Below are 20,329 nucleotides of genomic sequence, written 5' to 3'. Positions count from 1 at the left end.
ATGTATTTTGAGTCAGCAAATTTATACAGTTCACACTTCATAATCCAACAAGCATAGAATACTCAAAATTGGTCTGAAGTAGTGCAGATATTTCTGCAATTACTGTGTTATTTCTGGATGGATTTTAACACTTTAAAATGCAGTGGAAGTTAATCAGTGCAGATTTCTGCCAACAACTTAAAAAGTCCTTTGCTTGTAAGTTAGTATGGAAAGAGGGGATGGCAGATAGTGAGTTTCCATCATCTCTGTTGGAAGTGGTCTGTGTGACATACTGGGGAGCACTTGAGTCCTTTTGAAGGCACAGATCAGGACTAGATAAGTGACAGAAAGTTGAAAAAGTCTCTTTTTATTTTTTTTTTCCCAAGTATAAGTAATTCCCACACTGCTTTGGGATAGACATTGAATCACAGAGGACTCAAGCTGTCAAATCCTCCCAAGGCAAATATGGTCTAGGTATTTGCCTAGACCATATGCACCCTCTAGCCATTTGCCAAGGTCAGAAACACATATCGTCCATCTGGCCAAGGATATTTCATTGTGTTCTTCCTTTATATCAGTTTGTGGGAACTGTTACAAGCAAAATATGAAATATGAGCAGCTAACACATATTTTGCAATAAATAAAAAATAAGGCAAAAACAAACAGTGCAAATTGCCTTCTCTTTATGCCTTAATTTCTTCATCATTCTTTGTTTTGCTTTTAGGGTTTTAAGTGTGTGTTGTAAGTGGTAAGCTCAAAGTATTACCTATTTTACTTTGTTTTCTTTATGGATATTGTTGAAATCCCTTAAAAAGAAAGTCCCATATCTTGAAAACAGCAAAGTAAATCTTGGTGCTCAGTAAGACACTGTACCAGAAAAAAGAGTGTCTGAACCGTTCTCATAGAGCAGTACTATTTGACATCAAGCAAGGAAGTGGTTAAATGCCAGCAGTGATGCCTTCTTAATAGTGGCGATCAATACAGAGAAAAATAAATGATACTCCCATAGCTTAGTGGTGGAGTGAGGAAGGAAAAGAGGAGAGCCACTCTGGAAAGAAAGCCAACACGGAGGTGTGTGAGTTGCTTACCCAAGTGACTGCATTGGCTTTGGCTCCACAAAGCTGTAAGCATTTGGCATGGGGACACGGGACATGGTGCCTTCGCACTTCCTCCATACCAGTTACTATTTTGACTTCTCTTTTCTTTACAGGAACCCAGACCTTTGTATAACAAAAGGTGCCAGTTTTATTCAAGTGGAATAGGATTCCTATATGATGCCTACCAGACAGAGGTAAACAAACTCACTTCATCATGTGTTTATTTTGCTGTGCTTTGAGGGGCTGGGGAGGAGGGAGGCAGATGTTTGACAGCATGTCTGTCCATGTAGGTCACGGGTAGAGAGAAAGCCCACTGTTCTTTCTCCTGCAAGTGACTCCCTGCTTATCCAAGCCTCTGATGATTGCAAATCACTACAATCAGTGGGGTTTTGAATCATCGTTGGTGTTTCTATCCAGTACATTACTCTGGGACTGGAATGATTCCCAGTCCATCTATGCTGTATAATAGTTGTCTGGAATGTGTTTGTCACATTGGCATCTTTCTCTAAGGAGGTTTTTGTAGACTCCAAGTGGAATAGGAAATATCTAAATTAATCCACTTGTATTGTCCAGAAGACTTCAAATCTCTGTATTTATCCAGCACAGGCCAAAAACATCAATGGTCTGAATGCAGCTTTTTTATTATCTCAATGACATCAACATGGTTGGAAAAGTGCCCATATCCAAATGGCTAGCCTCCTGAGAAGTCCAGATTTAGTTTCTTTTCCTATTTTATTATTGTGGTAAATTGATGGTGAAAAGAAAGGCAGAGCAGCATTGAGAACAGCTAGACAACGGTATAATTTTCAAGAAGCCAGATGTCCTTTATCACTATCCCTCCCATGGCTAAGAAAAGGTGTATGGGGAGTGCTACCACCAAAAATTCTAGAAAGCTTAGCAAAGTATATTACCAGGCTAAGCAGCTCCTTAAATCTTGCTGCTAGGGCACCCTGTTGTTGATCCCAGAAAATGTATGACAAAAATATTTCAATTATCTCCTTGACTGAAGGCCTGCCCAGAAAAACTTATGAAGTGTGACAACACTCTTTAAGTTTTACTCCATCCTCTTCTAAAGTGTGCTTGCACACTCAGACATATAGCCTGAGAAATGCTTCTGATTTCTGTAATAAGCATGTGGTTGGTGTCACACTGACCACAACTTGCGGGTGACGCCAGCCTTGAGCTTCCAGACAGATGGTTTTCTACAGCTCTGCTGCTTCTGGGAATGTCTGAAGTTGGGCCACCCAGAACTCCTTTCTCTATTCTGGAAAAAAAAAATGTATCTTTTAAAAGCGTGGGTAGTTTTTACTAACATGCTTGTCTGGTTGCCCACTGATTTAGAATCAGCATATGCTAATTCAGAGTTCAGGATCCACGGCATTTGTACTTGGCTTTTACTTTTCCAAAGTTAGCCAGCTAGTGAGCAGGGGACATGCTCTGCATGCCAGGCAAACACTTAACTAGGAAGAACAGATTGTTTACTGAGTGCAAGTTTCCTTTTGATTGCCGTCTCTCACCTGTAAGTGGTCTACAGCTCATTTGGTTTGCCTTTGTTTCAGTTCTCTTTGATCAAAGCAGAAATAATTCTATTGTCTTGCAATTACTGTGAGATAAGAACATCTCTTCAATTGGTGCTGAGAAGATAGACGATCACAAACATCCAGGACGTGAAAAAGCTCAATGTCTGGTCACTGAAAAGAAATAATAGGTCTTGACATGCAGAGTACCCACAAATGACCTGTTTCCACCACCCTTGCTCACACCACACAGTAACTTATTTTGGTTTTTTTTCACTGCTCTCCTAAAAAAGATTGTCTTTGCATGTTTTAAAAATGCTGTGATAAAAACAGACAACTACAGTAACTTCCTTGGCCAATAATATGAGTCTTGTAGACTAGAAGAAGCTAAAATAATGTTTAAGATCTTGCTGATCTCCCTCTCTTACACTTCTAGCCTTCCACAATAAAAGGGGCAGTCTGGCCTATTTATCGCTCAGAGAGGGGAGAACTCATTTCCTATCAGAAATGGTCCCCAAACCACGCATCAGAACAAACCACTTTTTAGCAGTCCATTCCATCTTACAAAGCCCTACTAACCCAATCATGCATGTGTAATGGGAAAAGGGTTAGGTCCTGGGCCGGGTGGTCAAAACCAAAGTCTTAAGTGCAAAGGCTCTAGAGCATCCCACAAAATGTCTGTGGTAGTGAATGCATTGTGCTTCAGATCACTTTTCAAACTACTTTGATAAGTAGCCAGGTGTGATGTTTCAGTCACTTCCTTGATTGAGCTAATGCTCCTCTTCTGCAGTAAATTGCAGCTCAGGCTGAGGACAGCTGCAGCTGAATGTGACTTCAAGCTGACAAAGCCCTTATGAGAAATCCCAGTAAATTCAGACACAACAGAGCAAGGCTATGAAAAAAAGTCCCATCCCAGGGTGAGATGTTCTTGTGACAAGTGTGATGTGTCTGTTATCAAACTCTGAGCTCTGTTTCCAGATTGCAATCCAGACTGAGACTGTCCTTTTATAACCTAACCTCTATTTTGGGATAGAAGAGCTGATTTGTATGAGACACAAACCACATGTACAGCCTTGTCCTGGTCAGAAAAACAATCTCAAGGCATCATTTTAATCTCCGTTTCACCTTAGTTTTGTCACTCATCTTCCACTGCTCAAGCAAATCCTGCTACGTACAAGTGTGGCAAGTTGAGACCAGCTGCAAGATTCTCTGGTGCTCTGTGTGTGTTTAAGGCTTTCCTTTTTGCTGGGAACAAACGTGAGGCGTACAGACTCATCAACAGTGGCAGTTTTCACACTAAAATGGATGTACAGATTCAGAACTCAGGAGCTGAGAAACATCTTTTTTAACACCTCTTGTGGACACTGTTCCACAGAGTAGCATATTCATGGCTAAGCAGAACTGTCTGACAGAAACTTCTCAAAAGCAGGCATGCTCCTTCTATTTTTTCATTATGAGGAATTTTCCATTCGACAATATATTTTATTTGCGTTTTGTGAACAAAATACTTCTCAGTGGTTACAGTAAATTTTTTTCCATCAAAATAAAAGCTAGAGAAAGAACGTATTTTCTGACCTGCTAGTTTTTAAAACCTGAGAGCTCTCCAGGATTTCAATGTCAATAAGCTAAAAATCTTCGGGGAAAAAAAACGCCTTACATATAAAATATTTCAATTGGTCTGTAGTGCCAAGTAGAAGTGATTAATGCTTACCACATTAAGGAGTCATTAAAATGATTTTTTTGTCTGGATAGAAAGTGGTATACATGTGCCTGCCTTTATTGTTCTAACATCTGTCCATCCCTCGAATTCCTGCTCACGCAAATTAACCTTTTCAGTTTTCTATTCAAAACCTTGCAGTAAATGGTACTTATTTACTGGAGTGCTTGGATCTTTTCTGAATGATTTTGTTTGTGAATTTGGAGATTGTTCTTGCTGGTGTTCCTAATTATTTCCATCTTCAGGAGGTTTTTACTGAAAGGAGAGAGCTCACATTTATTGGAAGTTATTCAGATAAATTGACTCCTTTGCCCATTTCACCACTATAATGGACTGGTATTCTTATCCACTTCGATGACTTTCTGTAGTGTATCTCTCAAGACATGGAGACATGGTCTCCACACCACAGCTGCAGAGATCCAATTCTCATGGCTGCAGACTCTGGGTCTCAGCAGAATAGCACCAGGCAGTGCAGCAAAGTGCTTAAAAACTCTGGCAAGGCCTGACTGCAGGCTGGTGCTGGGGGCTCTGGGCTTCATAGTGCAAATGCCCTCAGACTCTGGGGCTGACATCCTGGTTAAATGTCCTAGGAGCTCAGAGACATCCTTTTGGCCTGTGGTTGTAGATTTTGGAATATCAGGATCTTTCTGCACAACAGGTAATAAAACTTGACACTGCAGTAGTTTCTTTTTTCTGTGGTCAGTAGGATGATTTACACAACACTGAAACACTGAGAATAAAGGTCAGTCTCTTCTTTTTTGGCAGGTGACATGTCATACCTTAAACAGCAAGTGCCAGCTGAAAGTAAAGAGTAACACATGCTATTGCTGTGATCTGTACAACTGTGAGAAGTAAGTACCTGGGTGTGGTTCATGGCCTGTGAGAAATCTTTGGTTGTTTGTCCTTACTTGTAAATGATAGGGCCTGGAGAAGCAACACAAGGAGTTTATATGCTGAGAAGTCCAGTTCCTCTGCAATTGAAGTCCTGATGCCAGAAGAGAAGATGTCAGGACTTGTTTACTAGTGTTGATATTATCTAAGTTTCTTTTTCTTTAAATACATCCATAAGCTCTTTGCTTTGTGATCAAAATTGATCACAGTCACAGCCCTGTTTGGATATACTGTTGGTCTGGCAATACGATTTTCCCATTAGATTTAATAAGTCTTCTGCCTAAATCACCCTTTGCACACCTCAGTATCATAGATTCACAGAATGGTTTAGGTTGGAAGATCATCTAGTTCCAACCCCCTTGCCATGGGTAGTGACACCTACAAGGTTTCTCAGAGCCTTGTCCAAGCGGGTCTTCAACACTTCCATAAATGGGGCAACCACAGCTTCTCTGGGCAACCTGTTCCAGTGTCTCACCATTCTCACAGTGAGGAATTTCTTCCTAATATCTAATCTAATTCCTCCCTCTTTCAGTCTAAAGCCATTCCCTCTTGTCCAATCACTACGTGCCCCTGTGTCATTGTGAGAAATATCTCTAATTTAAACTTAGAAGATGGTCAAATAAAGTGAAACAAAGAACTTTATTAGCAGAGCACTGGTTGCACCGAACTCGTGACCTGGTTTGAACACACCTGACTGGGAGGGGACAAGCCTTTTTAAGGTCTCTTGATTTACATAACCGTTCCCTCACACCTCCCATGCCAGGCCCTGCTCCTCTCTTCCTCAAAAGGCAATCCTCGCCTTTTGGTACCAGTTCATTGGTTGTTCCCATCCACCTGTGAGGTTGTTTCCCTGCCCCCAGCCACATGGTCTCCTGGCAGTGAGCCCAAATTGGTCTCACTGCCTTACAGGCTTTCCAATTCGCCTTCCTACTGTACCAGTAAGCAAAACAGTAAGTCAGCAGTAGTAACAGTGATCAGAACCACCAGAACAATAAGAACAGCAAACAAGGCAGTAAGCAGCAGTCAGTAACAGTGACCAGAACAACATGCAACCCACCAGCTCCTGACCACAAAATGGCTCTTCAATCTCCCCAAATGACCTCCAGGTATCTCAACATGAGGTAACCATGGAAATCTCTGCTTGTAATAAAACCATCTTATTTATTTCTCACAATCATCTTACCAGGCACTCTCATGCGACCTCTGCAACCCTCTACAGTTCACTGACAGTCAGTTTTCCTTTTTATCCTCCATGTATTTCTCATCTTTCTTCCTTCCTACATCTCCTGTTTTACTTTGGTTTTGCCTCCTTTTCATATGCTAGCAGCCGTTTATAGCCCCAGTCCTCTGTAAGCCTTGGCTAGTATCCTGCCAGACATGAACATTTTGGGTGTAGGGAAACAAGGGTGGCACAATCAAGGTTTCTGCATAACAAAGTACCTCTTGCCCAGTTCCTGGCTCAACTAGAGAAGTGAAAAATGACATTTGGGACTAGGGGTAAGTCATCTATGCATGCATATTTCTCATGCAGATAGGAGACGAAAAGTGAGTGCAGGTCTATAGGATGGATTAAAATCTACTATGAATGTTACAATCTTTTGCTTATGTAAGAAATATTAAATCTGAATATGATGAAGTTATACAAAACAAATGAAATGGGAAAGGTAGAGAACGCACAACTGTTGTACCTTTTCTGTGATGGACAGCAAGCACAAAAGTCCTTACATTAGTCAATCAGGCATCACGCATTTCTATGACAGAAAAATGATAGAACACCATATTTGCAATGCATTGCATATACATTTGCAATGTATATTCTGAGAATGCTTCCTTCCATGGTACACGGCTAACTGCTACATGTTAACACTGAATCAAAGAGCAGGATTCAATACAGAAAAGAACAAGGGTGTTAAAGGGCTGGAAGTATGCAGAGTTATCAAAGAAAAGTGAGTGAAACTGTTGCTTAAAGCATAAGGTAACAACAAGGAGAGCTCAGGCATATTCCCTCTCCAGATGGAGATCCTCAGTGCCTTTTTTCTAAGACATTGAGTTTGTCTGGAACACCTGGGACTGATCACTGCTGTGATAGTATTCCATGATACAATTAGACATGTGTGTCCTTCACAGTGGACAGCAAGTAAACAAACAGTCATGCTGCTCTAGAGACTTGGCAATTCCGGCTCACAGGATGGCTAGAGAGAAGTAGGACTAGACACAGTCATACAGAGTGGCTTGTTCTCAGCCGTGGAATAGAGTGGTATGTGGGCAGGATCACAAGTCAGATTTCCTCAGCCTCGTGGTAGCTGAAGTTATAGGTTTGCCTAGTTAAGATGGGCTCATGATAGTGGCCAAGTGAACTCAACAGTAGTGGTTCTTCAGTGCCAGAACCATGCCCTCAAGCCATTGATTGGACAGGACTATGCCTGCCTTGGTTCTTCCCAGAAATATTGCGGGTTTCTCCATGCTGCTACCTTCCTCTGCAGAGCTTTCCCTAACCACCATCTCCACTGCTGCCCCATGCACTGGGAATGGAGGAACAGAAGAGTGAGCACAAACTGGTCACTTCTGGTTTCCACTATAATCTGATGGCAATTTCCTAACAGTGGGAAAACAGGCTTGGCATTTAAAAAAATCTTTCCAACTCAAATAGCTGCCCTAGGAGCTCATTAGTGGGCTAGAATTAGAGGCAGGTACCAGAAAGAACTACAGGAACCTGTGGTTTCAAATTTTGCTGTAGGATATTTCTGGCTTTTGGCAAGACAATGAAGATTAAACATGCCTGATTTGCAATAACTAGTGTGGTGTAGAAATATGAACAAAGATTTCTGGATAGTACAATCCATAGTGTAAAAGACACATCTTTATACTGTACTGTATTGCATTTCTTAATTTGGAACCACGGACACCATAAAGAAGTGTAGCCAGCTAGAAAAACCTCCCTTCCTGTGGTTGAATTAATGCTTAAGCAACTTGTTTTTCCCAGTTTCAAAGATGCCAGCAGGTGAGCTGTGAAAAAAATCAAAGGCAAGCATGCTTTAGCTGGTAGTTGAATGACAAGCATCCGTATACCAAGACTGTGCCTGTATTTAGAGGCCCTGAGCAAAAAAATTAAAAAAGAGTCCATGCTGATAAACACCACCAATCAGCAAAACCAGAGTTGGTATTAGTTGGACTGCATGTTTGATGCTAGCCTTAGCAGAGCCAATTTTACAGCAGAACTTTATCCAGTTCTTCTGAGCAGTGTTTGGTGGGAGCGTGGATGAAGTACTTTGCCAAACAGGAAAGCAAGCAGGAAGGATTCAGATCCTCTAGAGCTCTATATTGTGTGCAAAACCATTCCCACTGCAGTGACATTGTCTGCATTCCCTTCCAGTTCAGACCAGTCCTCCAGCTACTATGAATTTCTTGGCGTCAGCAGCTGTCAGGACGTGGTTCACCTGTACAGGCTGCTGTGGTCCTCCACAGTCCTCAACATCATTGGCTTGTTTCTGGGCATTATTACAGCAGCCATTCTTGGGGCTTTTAAAGACATGGTAAGGCTCACGGTCTCTTGCCTTATGTGTGGATGTCTGGGCTTGTTGACATTGTCATATGGGTTAAAACCAAGGAAGCGTAAGTGTACAAAGGAGACACTTTGAACATGTTTACTGTGTGTTCTGGGAGTCTGGAGTTATATCTTTAGGCTAAGCTATTGCTGCTGCTCACAGCTAAGTAGGTCAAGCCTGGTCAAATACATGAATAGAAGGGAAAAAACAGGTGCCTGTCTGAACAAATGCTGGCAATTCACTAAGTGGCATCTTTTTTTTTCCTTCTAATTCATCTCTGAACATGTGGGCCAGCACAGAGTCTGAGCATGCTAGTTTGTAGCTAACATGTAAAACTCAAGTCCTAGGTGTGACTGTTTAATTTACGTAGTTCTTTTCCCCAAGAACGGGGATGAATTCTGAAGTACCAGTCAAGTTTTTATTTAAACAGTTGTGTACCCCGGTCACATTAACATTCTCTTTTGCTTCACTAAGGAATGCCACTCTCTAATTGCTGCCTGTGCCACACCACCATGCTGTGCTGATGCGCAACACTGCAGTCAGAAGAGGCTTTTAGCTGAGGGATAATCTGATACAATGCTTCATCCACCTAGATTTTCTTACACATTAAAAGGGTGAAGCTATTCCTGGGATCATCACTGTCACTGGTCATGTTTGCTAAAGCAGTGCCTAAAGACCAAAAAAGGGGCTCATGATTGATTAGACTCTCAGAGGAGTAGATGGTCCCAGCCCAAAAAGCTTCCAAACTAAATGGGTGGAGGTGAGGGGATGGAAGTGAAATGCAGGAGCCAAAGGGAGGTGTGATAGCAGCACAGGTCATCTTAGATCCATGATGTTACTGGTGGCTATTCCAGAGGCAAAAACTCAATAAAAAGACAGGTAAAACAAAATAAGAGAGGTATGGAGCAGGGAAGAGAAAGCAAGAGAGATAGTTGAGATGTACATCTGGGCAGGAGAAGGGGCAGACTAGAGGGAAGGTGCTGCTCAGAGCTAGCAGCCAGTGAGCCAAGGACCCAGTCAGACTGGAGACCATCCAGGCCTGGCTCTGACCACCCAGAGTTCCTCAGCAAGCATGCCTGGCCTAGCTACAACGTGTGTTGGGTGCTTAAAACCACCTGACAGAGCAGAGCCATATGAATTATTTGAAATTTATCTCTGTTAAGAGTTGCAAAATTTCCAGGAAATATTTCCCTCTCTACCTTAAGGGAAATGAGCACACTGAGCTTTCCTATGGAAGACGTGCAGCTGACCTATCAAATTTAAGTCAGAGAACTCTTGCTAGAAGTTGATAAGATTGTAGCCAGCCAGTAAAGAGTTGCAGCTGCCCAATGGGAGGGAGCAGCTTTCCCATCTTAATTCATCTCCTACTCGTCAGAGAAGCAATGGCAGAAGCAACTGCAGTGGGAAATAAGGGAGAGAACAGCTATATGAAGCTCATCTACACTAAATCCCTGAGAGAGCTTTTTAGCGCCACTAAGTGTTTTCCCCTGCCTAGCAGATGGGTGCAAGTGCAGCTGTTGGAGTTGCTAGTGCTCTCTTGAGATGGGAAAAGGTACAGAGAGCCAGCCCAAGTCCATCTAATGTCTTGCTCAACCCAAGGCTTACATGGGATTTGGGCTGATGCATTGTAGCAGGGCAAGCTCTAGCCCAGACACAGCTCTGTACTTCACGGGGCCATCACTGCACTGCGTGTGAAGGATATCAAGCCAAGGAGATGTTCCTGGGAGAACTGGGATCTCCGTGACCTCATACATTGCCTGGCTAGGAGGCAGAGCCTGGGTCACAGTCTTGGTCCTTTTGACTGAGTGGCATAAAGCTGTGCAAGGAAATTGCAGCAGTAGTGGATGGGCAGCTTCCCCCCAAACTTGGCTGGAGCGAGTCTGTCAAGGCTCCAGGTAAAAACTTGACCTGAATAAACTGTTTAATGTCTCCTCTCAGTGTGAGCAGAAGAAAAGGTACTCCTAGATCAAGGGAAAGATGAGTTTGTGTCAGTCACCTCAGCACAGGATCCATGCTGTGCTTGTGAAAGTCTTACTGAAGCAGCAACTCAAAATGCAGTGACCACTCCTTGCTCCTGCCTGTGCTTTTTCAGGTTCTTTTGAGTTATTTACTAGAGCTGGTTTGCTAATCTGCTACTCCCTTGCCTTAGAAAAGCAGTAACTCTTGGGGAAAGACAGGGCCAAGAAAACATCAAGCAGAAGAGGGAAAGAAAGGGGCATGGGACTGAAATAAGGAAAGAAACCTTTTAAAATATGTGGGAGAACTTCTTTGTTTCAGGATGTCACCTTCCCACAGAAGTGCTCACTAGCATTTTGCAGGAAGAGCTGCAAAGCCCAGCTGAAACGCCTCAGGGCATTGCTCTGGAATTAACTTCCAAAAAACTTCCAGAAAACATCATGTCTATCTCTCGGGAATGCTGGCAGCCAAAACATGCTACAAAGGGGAGAGTTTGCAAAACAGTGCCGTTGCCTTTAAACCCATCATATTTCCTGGACAGAAAAAAAAAAGTGTTGTTTTGGTTTTTGCGGGCTTTCTTTCTTGTGACAAATTCCCTACAGACTGTGGCACGCTCCCTGTAGTTTTGCTTCCTGCCACAGGGCTGTGCTGGCTCAGTGGGAAACATTTCATCCTCTCCTGACTCCCAAGGTGTCAGCTCAGTGGCCCCTATGTAACCCGTGGGGCTGCAGTGGTTGCGACAGGTACCTTCCTTTTCAAGTCTACAATGTGCTTGGATATAGGACACTGGCTGGGCAGTTACCTTAAAATAACCTTTAACAAAAAGCAGATTAATATATAACTTCAATAGATGGACTTGCAGTATCCAAAATGATAACACACTGTGATTATTTCTTACAGAAGACGGAGGTAAAGAATTGCATGGAAAACTTCACTTGCTGGTCCTAAGAGTTAATCTAGAAACTCCCTGCCCTGTCCCCGTATTCATCTGATGACTTCTGGATGTTTTCCTGACACACCTTGCCAAGGAATCTGCCTTCTGGGAGTTTAGGGTTGCATTAATCTGAACTACTGATGGTTTGGGGAGGGGATTGCTGCCTTTTTTTTTTTTTTTTTTTCAATTTGTCTCCTTCTTGCAGTCTCCTTAAGGGAATCTGAACAGATTGAATAGCATTCCCATATCCCCTCTCCTCTTCCTTAACCCTACTTTAAAAAAGGAAACAAAATTAATACCTAATTACTGAGCTACTTGCCATGGCTTAGCACTCATGCAATTAAAGGTGCAGTCTGATGTGAAAAGTAACTGTAGCTTGAAAATAAATGCTCTGGCAGGTCTGTGTCAGGCCAATGAGCTGACACCGGCAGCACACCCTGACCAGTTGGTAGCTCTTTATCTCTTTGACTTGGGTGGTGGTTTAGTTTAGAATGTCTCCACCTACCAGTGTATTTTAGGTGACTAATTTAACATAGTGTAATTACTGGAATACTTAATAAAATCATTCAACCAGCTTCAGTACCTGCAAATTGTTGATGGCTCTGGGCTGAGACCAGATAGCCTGATAATAAGGTGCTTTGATCAGTGGATTTGGAGTAGATGACTCCCTAAAACTGTCTCCTAGGACTGTTGTGATGTTCATACTTAGCAATTAGAGAGCAGTGCTGCTATGGATAGAGGGAAGGTGAGAGGATTGAGAGAGGTTCCCAGGAGAAGAACTCAAAACAGGTCAAATAGCAGCACCCAAAGAGACTCACACCAGAAAATCAGTGACAGATGCAGAACAGGCATCTGTATTTTACACCGGGCAAAACAAGTGTTTCTTGATGCATTGATGTCCATAACCAGAGGGATCTAATTTCTCTTCTCCTAAGAAGGAAGGGCACATTCTGGGGCCATGTTGCTGGCTGCAAACCTTTGGGTCTGAGGCAAGCATATTAACTGCTTCTCACTGTCTAAAAGGCAATGTCTCTTCCTTTCTCCCCACCATATCCACCCAGCAGGGTGGGTAGAAAGGGGGCTACCTTGCAGATGAGAGTGTTTTTGAGGATGCCTTAAAAATGAGAGACTTGCTTCTCCCATGAAATAAGCTCTCTGCTTTCAACCCCAGCCTTTTTCTGTGCCAGCTCCTAAAATGCTAAGTTTCTCTAAGGAGCTAAGGCCTAAATTGTCAGGTAACCTCATGTGGTACATCAGTGACCTAGATGTTTTCCATGTACAAACACAATTAATATGCCTCTTTCTTAATCTCAGAGGTATCACACTATCTCTAGAGGATACAGTGGTTTATGTCTCTCACTGATAAATCTGAAAGGAAACGCCAAGAAAAAAAATACTGGCTGCTGCTTTCAGCATTTGTCTGGCAACTACCATGTTTTATTATTTCAGTGAAAAGAAAATTCCATGCTCTCATGTGGAGGAATCTGCTAACAAAAACAAAGGAAAGAAAAAAACCCACTGGATTTATCTCAAGAAAATCTTTCACAGAGCTCTGTTGTCCTTCACAAATGGTTATATAGCACATAGGTTTAGGGTTTAACACAAACCCCCTTTCATATTTAGCTTTTGCTCTTTTTTTTCCTTACCAAGTTTTATTAGTTGGTTTAATATGAGCTCTTACTTCTTCCTGCAAACCTCATTTCACATTGTAATTAAGGGACATGTCAATAAAGCCACGGGAAAAGGATTTTATGTGGTAGGAATGAGGTATGCATGTCGAGAGCGATACTGGAGAGCTAGCAGCAAACTCTCTTTCACAAGTGAGAGGGAACTGTGAAAGAAGAGCAACTGGTCTGGAAAAGGAGATCTTTGTAAATCCGTGTAGGAAAGCAGTGAGAAAAGACATGAGGGCATCAGGTAGTTGCTGTTGGAAAGCGTCTTCAGCAAATGGTGAAGGACTGGGTGTTCAGTGCTGGAATGAGTGAGAAGAGACAGCCAAATGTATGCTGTATGCTGTGCTCTTCAGGCTGTCTCAGATCTGGAGTCCTGCCAGTGCTTCTGGAACTGTTGCTAGGGAAGCACCAGCCGTCTTTTTCCAAGGAAAGAAGATTAAAATAGCTCTGTATTTTTACTCAGAAAATTCACTCTGGATACACCCTCTCATTCTGTCTGCTCCGTGGTTTTTTGTAATCGTGTTGGAAAATAGAAAGCTGTTAAATTGTCTGATTGCTTGTGTTAGGAGCAGTTCCTGCTCCAGCTCCCTCTATGCTGTGCTGATATATTGTTGTCTTCTGTGCTAAACAGGTACCTCTGTCCCAAATTGCATTCAGCGCTGCACCTCCTCCTCAGATCCTGTACAATCCTGCCCAGCAGATCCTGACATATGCTGGGTTCTGTCCTTCTGCAGCAACTATTTCTACATATCCATCCTACCCATTAGCTCTTCAGGTACAGTACAAAATGGCACCCTTCTTACTCCATCAGAAAAGCATAAGATGCTACTCAGTACATACTTTGCAGAGGTAGATCTTAGCTCTAGGGTTTGAATCAAGGCAAGGAAGTTTGATCCCAACTCACAGGTTTATCTCTGGGATGAGTTAGTCTGCACTAAGTTTCAGTCTGTTCTCAGACCTCGGGCTTTCTCTGGTTGTCCTTTGCTGACCAGGAATCCCACTGTGGGATTCAGGCCGTGTACAAGTAGTTATGAAGGTGAACACAGCCCCCATATTGGGCAAGATAAAGCAGCAACAGAGGCACTGGGGAACCCAAAGGAAGCATCTGACACACACAGGATTTGGCTGAAAAATTTATACACCTTAGCCCACCCTACTCTTAATATGGAGATAAGTATACTAGGACTTATCAGATGGAAAGGAGGCGAGAAAGGGGAGGACATAAGAGGCCTGTGAAACTGAGTGCTACAGAAAGGATTGTGGATGGATATTAGTGATAACTTCTTACACACAAAGTGTTGGTTGCCTCAGTAAAGCTATTAAGGGGCAATATAAGCCAGAAATAGGAAGTGCTTTTATAAACAAGAGAAGATTCAAATGCCACAGGATAGTGTGGAGGAGTATAAATAAGGGGTTAGGGATTTCGGTCTCACTTGCAGCCCAGTAAGACCCCAAATGTCTGCACGCCACAAGAACCAACGGGGGCTTATCAGAAGATGGAGCCCTGTTTCTTTCAGCTTCCAATAAGCATCTGCCACGGGCCACCACTGGTACACAACAGGTACAGAGCAGCTCTGGCAGTTGGCAGAGGTTAGTGAGCCTCATTGACCAGAGGCAGCTGGCCTGAAAGCAGGAAGGAAAGCTGCCAGAGATGCAGCTTCCACCCCTTGCGGGAGGGGATACAGCATGAGCTGAGTCAGCTTCAGGCCAATCACCTCCTTCAGAAGACTGAGGTACAAGTCATGCTCCAAGCCTGTGTTGTGTTCAGGCAGAGCTGGCTTGGAAAATGCAAAGAGTGGTGCTGAGGATGGTGTTTGCTTTTTTTTCCCCGCCAGAGTGAGGTGATCAACATAGTAATAATAATAATAATAATGGCCAGTCTTCGCAAGCGAAGATTTGGGAAAGGTCATTAACCCTTCACAGGCTCGAAGGTTTGTTTAGAGTGACCTTCTCTTAGATGGATTGCCTCACAGGGCTAACGAGCTCCATCTGCCTGGGGGGCCGGGAATCAAACCCGGGTCGCAGCAGTGAGAGTCTTGCACCCTAACCACTAGACCACCAGAGGCCCCTAGAGTGATCTGGTAAATAACTGAATATACTGAGACCCTGTAGCAATCACAGGAGCTTTTAGATCTAGTAAAGCACAGTAAGACTGTTTTGTTCCATGTGACGGCTTGTTATACTTTGGCTGTGTAGTGCTAGACCAATGGGTACCACAAGTTTTGCAATACTTCTTAATTGAAAACACTGCACAATCTAGCATGAACTAACAGTGGACCAGTGCCCCACAGCCTCCTGGGCTACATCTATTCAGGGCCAATAAGCTACCAGGCACCAGCACTGGGACATCATGATCATCCACAATAGTTAGAATGCTGCCCAGACCATCTAACAGTCTCCCAACAATGTTTAGGAAGGGGTCAGAAGATGGCAAGGGCAATGGACTGTTCCCAGTCAGCAGCATGCACACAGACAGTCCCACTGGTTTGGTGGTAAGAGTTCAGCTGTAGGGATGTCGTATGTGCTGTGCCAGTTGGCTTCACAGCCAGAGAACAGTCCTTGGCATGTCTTATTTATTACCATAAATGGGTCCAGGCACTTTGAGACCAAGGGTTGAGAGGCAAAAGAGAACATCTCTTTTTGTTTGCTTTTAGCTGCAAAGCTGTGCTGTTCTGCAGAATTGAGTTAGCATGTAACCAAGAGTAGAGAGAGAAGGGGATAAAAACAGATGAAAGAAAACAATTAAGCTGAAAAGATGCATGTAAATAGTCATGAGGATCCACTGTAACTGTTCAGTCCTGCGTCCACTGAGAAACAGAAATACACTGTATTTACCCCAAATTCTTGTCTGCATTCCAAAGCAAACACAGTTATTTTCCTAATTTCTACTTTTTTAAATAAGTGTGTTCATTTGTCTTCTTTCCCCTTCATAACATACATAGGCAGACACCATCAGCTGTTCCCAAGCCAGAAAACGTTAGTGAGAAGCACTCGGCTCCAGAGGGAAAAATTTAATCTTATTTATTCCTAGGGGGAAAGAGAAAAAAACCCACGAGCCAGCCACCTCCCTGTATGTTTGAGCTCATCATGTTGCAGTTGGGAGAGAAGTAATTTCTGCATCAGTATATGAGTTAAAAAATCATAATTAACTTACTCAAAGCTACAAACAGTGAATATTGAAAGCAGGGATGATTAGGAACAGCCAGAAGCTTAACTGTAATCTGCTTCCATTACTTGAGAGCTGTGGGCTGAATCCATGTGGCTGGAAGTCTTCATGATCCATCTAAGTGCTCCAAGCTGCTGGATTCAGGCCTTCTGCTGGATTCACAAACCCTGCTCAGCTGGTCTTAGTTCTTAATGCTGGGAGCTAGGAATCTGGAGCCAGGATTCATCTGACTAAATGCAAGGGCTACTGGCATTTAGGGATCTAGTACTGCCTATAAAGAAATCAAGGAGCCACCTGTTCCCTCCTGCCCCTCTGAGAGAGCCCAGGTCCAGGTCTTGTAGTCCTCCCTGTGTCAAATATGCATGGATATCTGGAATATCCCTTGGCATCCCAAAAGGGCTGAGCACTTACATGTGGGCAACTGAATTAAGCTCTAGCTGTCCACAGAATAGGAGACCCTGCCTGCCTGAGCTGGTCTAACCTTTAGAGTCACACATGGATTGTCTCAGGCTAAAGATATATGACATTCATTCCTGGTCCTCTGCTGAATCCAGGATCTCACTGAATAAATGCTTGCTGGAGGGGCAAACTGAGTCTTTAAAAGAATTGCAACCTGAGCTCGTGGTAAACACTCCTCAGTTCACCTCATGACTTCCTTGTCTACAAGCAGAAATCAGCCAAATGCAAAAAGAAAGGATGATAACAGGAATGCATTTTGACAAGGATGTAACAAACATTTATTTTGTTCATTGTGCCAACAAAATCATTCATCACTTCCTGGTACAATTCAGTCACAACCAGTAACAGGCCTGCCAACTGGTCAGGTAAAGGTTGTGATCAGCTGTGCAAGGACTGGTGGTGATGACAGCAGTTACGGGTTGTGCCAGTCATTTGTGCTAGAGGAGAACTTGCTGTAGAAGCAATTTCAGGCAAACAGATGGAACTAGTGGTTGCAGCTTGAGAGGGGAGGGAAGCAAAACCTCCAAAATAAAAAAACCAAAACAACCCAAACCCACAACTAGGTTTAGAGCTGATGTAGCTAGCAGGTCTGTTAGCATACCTGCACTGCCTCAGAGGGTTGAAGGACATAATTAGCCTTCCTGTCAGGATGTCCCCACTCTCACTCACTAAGTCACCCTGTGGCACAAATGAAGGATAACGTTCTCCTTGCCAGGAGAGTTTGACCCAGGGCAACAGCCCCTGCTCACCCAGAGCCCCGTGGAGAAGCTGGGCACTCTGGCATGGGGTCTGCCAACACCGGGGCAGCTCTGAGATGCCACTGTCCAAGGGCCAGCCCTGGTACTGGCCTTTTAGATTGTGGCTATTAATTTTTTTAGCAGCAGGGAGCAGCGTTTACTTGCCATATTTTTCAATTCCCTTGAAAAGGCTCCATGATTACTTCATTTTGTTTTTTAAATTCCAGGCACTTAAAGTTCACTTAAAGCCTGAACCTGAGGGGACCTGAGCCCGACTCTCCAGTTGAAGCGCATGGACTGGCATGTGCTGGCATATGAGGGGAGGAGTAAAATCCTGACCCTCTTGACATAAGTGACAAAACTTGGTTAAAAGAATGGTAGCATTTTATCCAGAACATTATTCCCTACATGGATTCTTTTAATAAATTCTGCTTGTTCCTGAACATAGGCTACTTCCTAAGCTCTATTTATTTTTTGTGCCTCTTTTAACCAAAGCCCCACCATAGCTGAGACAGCCAAAGTGAAAGACCTACAGGGAGACACATGCCTACCTGTAAAATTTTCTTAAGAAGAACATGTATTTGGCAAAGGAATAAGACTTTGCATTTATGCAAGTACTACAACTGAAATTAATTACATCTGAGGTAATTTAAATTTCACAGTGATGCCTGGAAACAAGCAGCTACACGTAACCTAATCAGCCGGTCAGGTGCTGTGCCTCACCCAGGAAGCCAGAGCATCTTTTCCTCCAGAAATTCCTGTTCTGTTCTATTGCCCAGCTGTCTGCACCACGTCTATTAAAACTGACTTAAGTTACAGAAGGAATCTGTCTTGTTTCACTAAACACCATAATTGCTAGACTTAAGCAGGTGCTTTAGAACTAAAGTTAATGTTAAGCTGCAATGCAGGAGAAATTTAATCATGAAGCTCATTATCTAACACTAACATGGCAAAAAAACCCAGAACTGCAATGGGGTTGTAAACCTTTACTGAATAAGGTATTTTCTTTTGTCTACATACAGCCTGCCAACAATTTTCCAGGAACATCATCTACTGACATTTCTTTATCAGAAGAAACTCAGCCTCCATCTCAGTCCAGCTCCAGCTATGGTCTTCCCCCAAATGCTCCAGCCCTGTATACACCGACTTACTGCCTGCCTGGAGAAAAGCCTCCACCATATGCACCATAGAACAAAGAATTAATTTTAGGTAGCTGGTAGGCTTTTATTTTGTTTCTAAGAAATCTCTGGAAACTGCTGTGCAGGCACTAGACTTCCCAAAGGAACCCACCGCAGAGTGTGTTACAGCCACTCCGCTTTTACCTGCATCTCACTGTGAGCAGGGCAGAACCCTGGAAACTTAAGGGCAGGCACATCACCACTGGGACATCCAGTCACCACCTAGTTTGCCTGCAGTCAGGTGTAGTAGTGCTTTCTGGCTGCAGTAAGGATGAGACTTTTCCTTCTCGGTGCACTGCAGAATAGATTTTCTTCAATGGGAGAAATGAAGAAAACACTCTGGATACGTGTTCTGCTTTCATAAACCAATATAGAGGGGTTTAAGCCTGTGCTGTCTGAGTGCGTAGTCAGAAGCTCTCTGAGTCAATAATTTTCAGTAAGAGGCCAGGTGTTTGTTTGCTTGTAGTATTTATTTAATAACCCTTTTTGGTGAAAGTGTTGTACCAATAAAGTGTGGCAATTATTTTACAATAAAATTCAGAGTGTCTATTTATACTGTACCTAAGGCTGTCTGTATTTGTAAGGACAGGAAAACAAAATCGCACAGAGGAAGAAGTACACTACCAAACAGTTTCCTTTTTCAAGTTTCAGACAGAAAGGCTAATTTTATTGGACTGTTACATCTGTACTTTGTGCCAGTCTAGTCTGCATAGTAAAATGTCATGTCAGTGTGCTAAAGATGAAATTTCCAGACGTGTATTTTATGCTGTACTTTAGTGTCCAAATTATTTCCTTTCTAGTCAAAGGAAGACCACAACCAAAACCATTCTATTTAAATGCCAGTTATTTATTTTTAAACTGATCAAGATCTGATGCAGGCACTTTACAATGACTGAGACAGAATGAATGAAGGGTCATAATTCCTTTTTTTTTAATTTTCTCCTATTGTATAGAGACAAGGCTAAGCAACAATACCTCTGGCAGTGCCATTGACCGGAAAAAAAACATGTCCCTGATGTGTGCACCCTTCTGCCTCACTGTGCATCACACTGGCTGGGATTCATCTTGGCACTTGGCTGCCACATTTTGGGACAGGAGTGGTTACACCAGCATGAAAACCCATCTGACTGCTGCACCCCTTTACTGCATTTTGCTCCTGCAGGAAGGATGTTGGTGCTGCTTGCTCCATAGATCTTACAGTCTAGACATCAAGGAAGCTACAAAAATTTCCTGAAAGGCCAAAGAGCAAAGTAGGGAAAGGAAGGTATTTCTCATTAACGTTTTAAGCAGCTGCTCTGAATTATGAAGATACTGAAAAAAACTATATAAACCAAATCAGCTTACTTGACAGTTTCCTTTCAAAGGAAGTGACACCATCAGACCTGCTCAAAATAGAACAAAGAATGATCATCCTTTTACATATTTTCCAATTTTCAAGAAATGTCTGTTAATTCACGTACATTTGTGTATAAAAAGCAGA

At 42.9% G+C, this 20,329-nt stretch overlaps 1 protein-coding gene across 2 annotated transcripts in view; it reads left to right on the top strand.

The window, feature by feature from the left end:
* TMEM255B (transmembrane protein 255B) overlaps nt 1-19,374 on the top strand; it is a 71,503-nt gene extending 52,129 nt beyond the window's left edge. Inside the window, exons 5-10 of one of the 2 annotated variants that reach the window (XM_017817312.1) lie at nt 1,190-1,270; nt 5,076-5,161; nt 8,575-8,734; nt 11,603-11,611; nt 13,941-14,084; nt 18,694-19,374. In XM_017817312.1, the coding sequence (XP_017672801.1) occupies nt 1,190-1,270; nt 5,076-5,161; nt 8,575-8,734; nt 11,603-11,611; nt 13,941-14,084; nt 18,694-18,861 (648 nt within the window). In that variant the 3' untranslated portion in view covers nt 18,862-19,374. The remainder of the gene's footprint in view (nt 1-1,189; nt 1,271-5,075; nt 5,162-8,574; nt 8,735-11,602; nt 11,612-13,940; nt 14,085-18,693) is intronic. The other variant, XM_017817313.1, reaches the window with a different exon arrangement.
* The last annotated feature ends 955 nt before the right edge of the window (nt 19,375-20,329 follow it).

This window comes from Lepidothrix coronata, unplaced genomic scaffold (assembly GCF_001604755.1).
Source record: "Lepidothrix coronata isolate B3197 unplaced genomic scaffold, Lepidothrix_coronata-1.0 Scaffold60, whole genome shotgun sequence".
NCBI lineage: Eukaryota > Metazoa > Chordata > Aves > Passeriformes > Pipridae > Lepidothrix > Lepidothrix coronata.
This window is presented reverse-complemented; position numbering and strand designations above follow the sequence as displayed.